We start from the raw sequence: 6,013 nt of genomic DNA, 5'->3' as shown, positions 1-6,013 counted from the left end.
ATGGGCCCTGCTGGGAGGGTCCCTATGGCCTAGCCCCTCTTTACTAAGGCCAAAGATATTACAAGACACACTACCAGTTGGTGTCAGTAAAAGCACAAACCTGGACTCTTTCCATTGTTCTTTTTACTCACAAACAATAACAATAGCTGCATTTATTGGGCACCTTCTAGATCTCTGGGAAAACCTTGTGGCGTAGTGGTTAAATGCTACTGCTGCTAACGAAAAGGTCGGCAGTGCAAATCCACCAGGCGCTGTTTAGAAACTCTATGGGGCAGTTTACTATCGACTCAACGGCACTAGGTACTAGGTTATTGAGTCCCTATGAGTCGGAGTCAACTCGAAGGCAATGGTTTGGTTTTTGGTACTAGATCGCTGAGCGAAGCACACAAGCCACACATCAGCCCTTGAGGTTTCCACTATGTCCCCATTTTGTTGATAAGGAGACTGAGGTTCCACTGGGCTGCCTGCCCAAAGTGGTTCATGAAAGAGCCAGGGTTTGAACACATGTTTGTCTGACTCCAAAATCTACATTCCTTATTATTTTCTTTTCCTTAGTGTGCCCCAATGACTTTCTTTCCCTGACTCTTGTTTCTAATTCACTTGTTTCTTTCTTCAGTCATCCCACCTCTCATCTCCCTCCTCCCCTGTCCCCCAGGACACTTTCTATTTTATTTTTTAGCTGATCTTCCTCAGTAGAGTTGAAAATGGCGTCTTGCTGGAAGTAACAGTGAAATGGGAAGGCTGTAGGCCCTGAGCCTCTGGATCCAGACCCTTCTAGTGTTCAAGAGGCTGTTTTGTCCACTAATGTTCTAAGGCCATCAGGATGGGAGGGGGGTCCGAGGTGGGGTTTTAGGTGTCACAGGCACAGCAGTGGCCTTTGTTTAGCAAAGGATGTTGGAGTCTCAGACACATGGACCTTGGTTCTTGGGAGGGGAGGCGAAATGGGTGTTGGTGTGTCAGGGCACAGGACTGGCAATCAGAACACCAGGCTATGGTTCTGTCACACTATAGATGGTTTAGGCAGCTGCACTTACGGAACTGCCCCAAAGTTCAGGTCCAGCTTCTCTGCTGCTAGATTGGGACTTCTTTGCATAGATACAAGAGGCCATAAGTGACAAGTCCCTCTGGTGTGGAAGGAAGCTGGCCCTTCCTGGTTGGACTTCTGATTTCAGGTGTCAGCTCGATTTGTGCAACAGAGTGGGCTGTGCCTCAGACATGGCCCCATCTCAAGGGCTCCATACATATTTGCAAGATGTCAGCTGGTTCCTAGGGAGCAACCTTTCCCCGGGCGTCATTCTCCTCCTTTAGGTCTCTCAGGTGGGGAGCAGAGAGTCACCCACATCCCCAAATAGTCCTCCACATCACCCCTGCCCTGCCCCCCGCCCCAGGCCATGGCCTCTTGCCAGTTCCACAGAAGGCTCCACACAGGCCTTCCTGCCTTCGTCCTGCCCCTTCTTACCTGCTTCCCCAGGTGACCTGGGTGGTATGTCTCAGGTAAGCTCCTTCCTGATCATGTCACATGCCTGAGTTCTCATCACCCCTTATCCACCTCAACTCTAATTAGGGTCTTCGGCCTCAACATCCTCAAATGTGTCCTCTCAGGACATTGGCTTACAGACAGAACAGTAGATTTTATCTAGTCCTAATCCTTCAGATGCCCCTTCCAGGAAGGCTTCCCAGACTTCCCCACTGCAGAAGAAAACTTCCCCACTCTGGGCTCCCACAGCATGTGATGCATCTTGTCACCCATCCAGGCACATGTGCTGGGTGTCGCACAGGGGCTTTCTCCACCAGGGGCAGGTCTGGTCAAATGCCCAGCGAGAGCTCCGCTCAGGGCAGCTTCAACATGAATGAATGAATGAACAAAAAAATGAACAAGAGACCTGGCCAGCCTGCTGCAAATACACAGAAGCTTTATTGACATAACTGCATGCGATAGATACAAGGGCTGGCAGGAGGAAGAGGATGGGACACAAAAGTCCCCAGGGTCCTAGCCTGACTCTGTATCTACCTGGGACCCAATGTTTTCCTTCTTCCTCTCCTCCTCATGCTGCTTCTCCAGCGGCCCACACAGGTCCTGGAAGACAGTGGGGAGAAAAAGAAGGCTATGATGGAGGAAGATTTTCTGTGGGGATGGAGTACGTTCTGGACCCTGGAGCCAGCCCTACCAGGGCTCCCGATCCTGGCTCTGCCACTTCTCAGCCAGGTGACCTTGGGCAAGTCACTTTTCCTCTCACAGCCTCAGTTTATACATGTCTGCAATAGAGGCTCAACCCCTTAAGAACAACTGGCATTTTCTGAGCACTTATGACTTGCCTGAGTCAGAATCCACTCAACAGCAACAGGTTTATAGGTTTTTATGATTTGCCAGGGCCCTGTGCTATGTCTCCTGGATTCTTCACAACCACCACCATTTTACAGATGATGAAACTGAGGCTCAGAGCGGCCACATGGTCTGTCCAGGTGACCCACCTAGATGAGGGAGGGAAGCTGGCAACCAGGTGGCCTGACTTGGTGGCTGAGCTCTTAGCCCTTTCCCAGGGTTTACAGGGCAGGGAAAGATGCTCAAAGCCCAGCTGGTCACGTGAAGTCACCTCAGGTGGCAAATTGATGAGACCTTTTTATCTTACCAGTTCTGAATGTATTTCCCGAATATCAAAAAAGTGTACCCAGCTCATCAGCTGTGTGATTTCACAGATATTACTACGTAGGAAGAGACCAAGGAAAGTCTTCAATTTAACAGAGGTTTGAAGATGATAATTACACAGGCTAACCTCAGTTATACAAAATTGGGACAGTGGTCTTAGACTTGCCACACTTTGGGTGACACTGAACCCTCAATACCAAACCCCTCTCACGCGAGTGTTTAACATGAGCAGGTGGGAGCTGAAGCCCGGGGTGAGCTGTTGTTTGTTGTCACTTCTGACTTATGGCAACCCCACTTGTGCAGAGTAGAGCTACTCTACAGGATTTTCAAGGCTTTGACGTTTTGGGAGCAGATCACCAAGTCTGTCTTGAGGTACCTCTGTGTGGGGTCAAACTGCCAACCTTTGGACTAGTAGTGAATGCTAACCATTTGCACCACCCAGGGACGCCCCATGTGGATCTCCTCCCCAAGTCCCATTCCCTCACGTTTGCTCATTCCCCTCCTGTTAGCCTCTCAGCCCTCCCACCTGCTCTAGGAATCCTCCCTGATTTCACAGTGATATTTCTCCTTAGGCTCTCACCCACCACCATTGCCCCTGCCAGTGAGCAGGATCTTAAAAGTAGGTTGCCCTATTTGCTGTGCAGCCATGGCTGGAGGCCTTCCCTCTCTGAGTCTCGGGGGCTGCCCGAGGCAGGGCCAACCCAAGGCTAGTGGTGAGTACTGCCTGGGCCCTTTTGCCTTTGTTTACCTTTTTGCCATCAGCGTACAAGATTTCCGTCTCCTGGAGACCCACGCACTTGAGGGCTTCGTGGAACTCTCTCAGTTGTTCCTGGGTTACCTCCTGCTTCCGAGCTACAGTTGGGAGCAGGGGGCTGGGTGAGGATGCTAGAGGTCCCAGATGGAAGCTCAGGCAGGGCTGGAATTCAGGGAGCCCAGTCCTTGGGATGGGTGAAGCTGTGGTGATACTGAGGTGGGTTGGAATTGGGACTGCCAAGGGTGCCTACCGTAGAAGGACAGCCCCTGGTTCGGTTCGTCTTCCAGGTAGAAAGAAAACATGTAGGTCGTGGGGTCCTTGGTGAACAGTAGGTTGACAAAATTTTGTGTGCCCCCCACTGAAAGAGTAAACAGCTGTTGGGGTGAAACCAGGAGGAGGGCACGATGCGGAAGCTAGGGTGTGCCCAATGTCACGCAGCCGACCAAAGAAGACCCAGGTTTCACTGGGGCCACCAGGTCCCCAGCTCCTACTGTGTATGGGGCCCTGTCTGAGCACTTTACATGCATACATGGAATACACACATACAGTACACACATGGGATATGCAGCACACACATGGAACATATGGAATATGCACACATGTGTACATGGAATCATAGGAGCCCATATAGACTGTGGAAGTCAGGGCCTTTCTCCCCATTTTACAGATGAAGGAAATGAGGTCCTGAGAGGAGCCTCAGGGGTGTAAGTGGTGTCAGTTCAGTTCCATCAGCATTTTGTGCCCCGACTTTGTGCCATCTCTGCAGTGATGACTGGGACATGAGTGAAGTCACCGTCTGCCCAACACATAAGTTGCCCCCTTGGCTTCCAGAGCACCATAAAGAATGGTTAAGAGAGTGGCAAGTCTGGGGCCAGCCTAGGGTTTGAATCATAGTTCCAGTTACATGCTGTGTGACCTCAGGGAAATTACTTCATGTCTCTGTGCCTTTGTCTTCTCATCTGTAAATCGGGCATGATCATTGTAATGGCTTTGGGTTATTTGTGAGTATTCAATGAATTAATCCAAGTAAAGCACCTCAAACATAGCCTGGCACATAATAAGCACTCACAATGTTGGCAGTTATTACCACGAAAACTGCAGTGTGCAGGCACTGGGACCACGGAGATACAAGACATGGGCCTTCCCCGAGCTCTCTGGGCCCAGAGCCTCCAGGGCCCTCACTCCAGCCCTCCTCAGGTCGGCCATGCCAGCCCACCCACATTTCCTCCTTTCCACGAGGTGGGCTCCAGTTTGAGGGACAGCCCTTACCATATTTGGAGAGGGTCCCATTCTCCCGCTGGATCCCCAGGTAGCTGGAGTTATAGATACACTGGCCGCGCCTTAAGTCAGGCACAAGGTGGGAAAAAAGAGTACGATGGTCAGGGAGAGAAGGATAGTCGCCCATCACAGTCGTGGAGGGGCAAGGGTTGGGCAGAGATTGGAGTCAGCCCTCCCGTTCCACGGATGGGAAGTCAGAGGGCAGGACTGGGGAGGGACTGCCCAAGGTCTTCTGGCTGCTGGGAATGGAAGCCAGAAGCTGGTGCCTGCTGCAGGGAGTGGGGAGGGAGGGGGCTGGCCTGTGGGGGTCTCACATGGTCGTGTATTGTCTGAGTAGTATCACATCCTCCGTGATGTTGGGGGTGAAGTAAAAGAAGGTCGCCTGGATTTCTCCAACTGATTGATTGTACTTGGGATGGTGAAAGACAGAGGCGATGTAAAACCATTTGCCAGAGATCTGGGGAAAAACCAGAACTGGTGATGTGGGTCTTGGGGCTGAACCCTTGACAGTCAGCTGGGAGATGACTCAGCTAATCTCCCTCTCCATTTTGCAGATGGGGAGACCGAGAGGCTCACACCAAAAAATCAGGCAACCCTACAGGCAGCCTCCCCATGTCCAGCACAGAATCATCCCCTGCTGAGCTACCTAGAATGGGGCTTCTGGGTCTAGAGGCAGAAATGCCACCTGAGGCTACCCAGATGGTCAGAGCTTCACCCCAGGACCCAGGAGAGAAAAGGATAGAGCCAGGAGCAGGGGGCTAGTGACTAGCCAGCAGGGGAAGGGGAGCCCTGGCACTCACCCGCTCCAGGGTGGCATTAGTGATAGCCGCTGGCTTCATGTTGGCACATGCTGGATCTTGGGCGTCCAGCAGAGGGAGGAGACTCAGGACAGCAAGAGCCCAGGGCAGCGCCATGACGAGAGAGGAAGCACCTGGAGCCAGTTAGACTGGTGCCCTGAGGACTCACTGACCTTTATAGCAAGCAGTGGGTGGGGTGTCTGGGGCCCAGCAATGGTCAGTTCAGGGCCGTGACACAGCCCAGCAGACACCTGGAAAATGCCTTGCACAAAACCTTCCTTTCTTTCCCCAGAGCCAGCTGCAGGTAATTCTCCAAGCCTAGATCTCATGGGGGTTCCTGAGTTTGAAGGGGTTACAGAGACCTCATGGTCTAGCTGATTCAAGGCCAGAGTAAGTGTGGGATGGAGTGATGTTAGCATGTGTGAGTCCTTAGATCTCAACAGCGGGCTCACCCACTTGGCAATCTCAAGTGTCCATCAATTCCTGACCCACTGAGCTCTAAGACTTGCGTGGACATAAAGAAAATGCTGAGGGCAC

The 6,013-nt window shown here is 51.9% G+C and overlaps 1 protein-coding gene across 1 annotated transcript; it reads right to left on the bottom strand.

The window, feature by feature from the left end:
• Positions 1-1,810: 1,810 nt before the first annotated feature.
• On the bottom strand, positions 1,811-5,620 carry LOC100660465 (alpha-1-acid glycoprotein 2-like). Its single transcript, XM_003407506.3, has 6 exons — positions 5,480-5,620; positions 4,994-5,136; positions 4,671-4,741; positions 3,652-3,759; positions 3,396-3,499; positions 1,811-2,077 (listed from the first exon to the last, which is right to left on the bottom strand). The coding sequence occupies exons 1-6, from the start codon at positions 5,591-5,593 to the stop codon at positions 1,991-1,993; spliced, it is 627 nt and encodes a 208-aa protein (XP_003407554.2). The 5' UTR covers positions 5,594-5,620; the 3' UTR covers positions 1,811-1,990.
• Positions 5,621-6,013: the final 393 nt, after the last annotated feature.

The sequence above is a fragment of the Loxodonta africana genome, chromosome 9 (assembly GCF_030014295.1).
Source record: "Loxodonta africana isolate mLoxAfr1 chromosome 9, mLoxAfr1.hap2, whole genome shotgun sequence".
In the NCBI taxonomy this organism is placed as follows: domain Eukaryota; kingdom Metazoa; phylum Chordata; class Mammalia; order Proboscidea; family Elephantidae; genus Loxodonta; species Loxodonta africana.
Note: the sequence above shows the minus strand (reverse complement) of the source record. Positions and strands in the feature narration are given on the sequence as shown.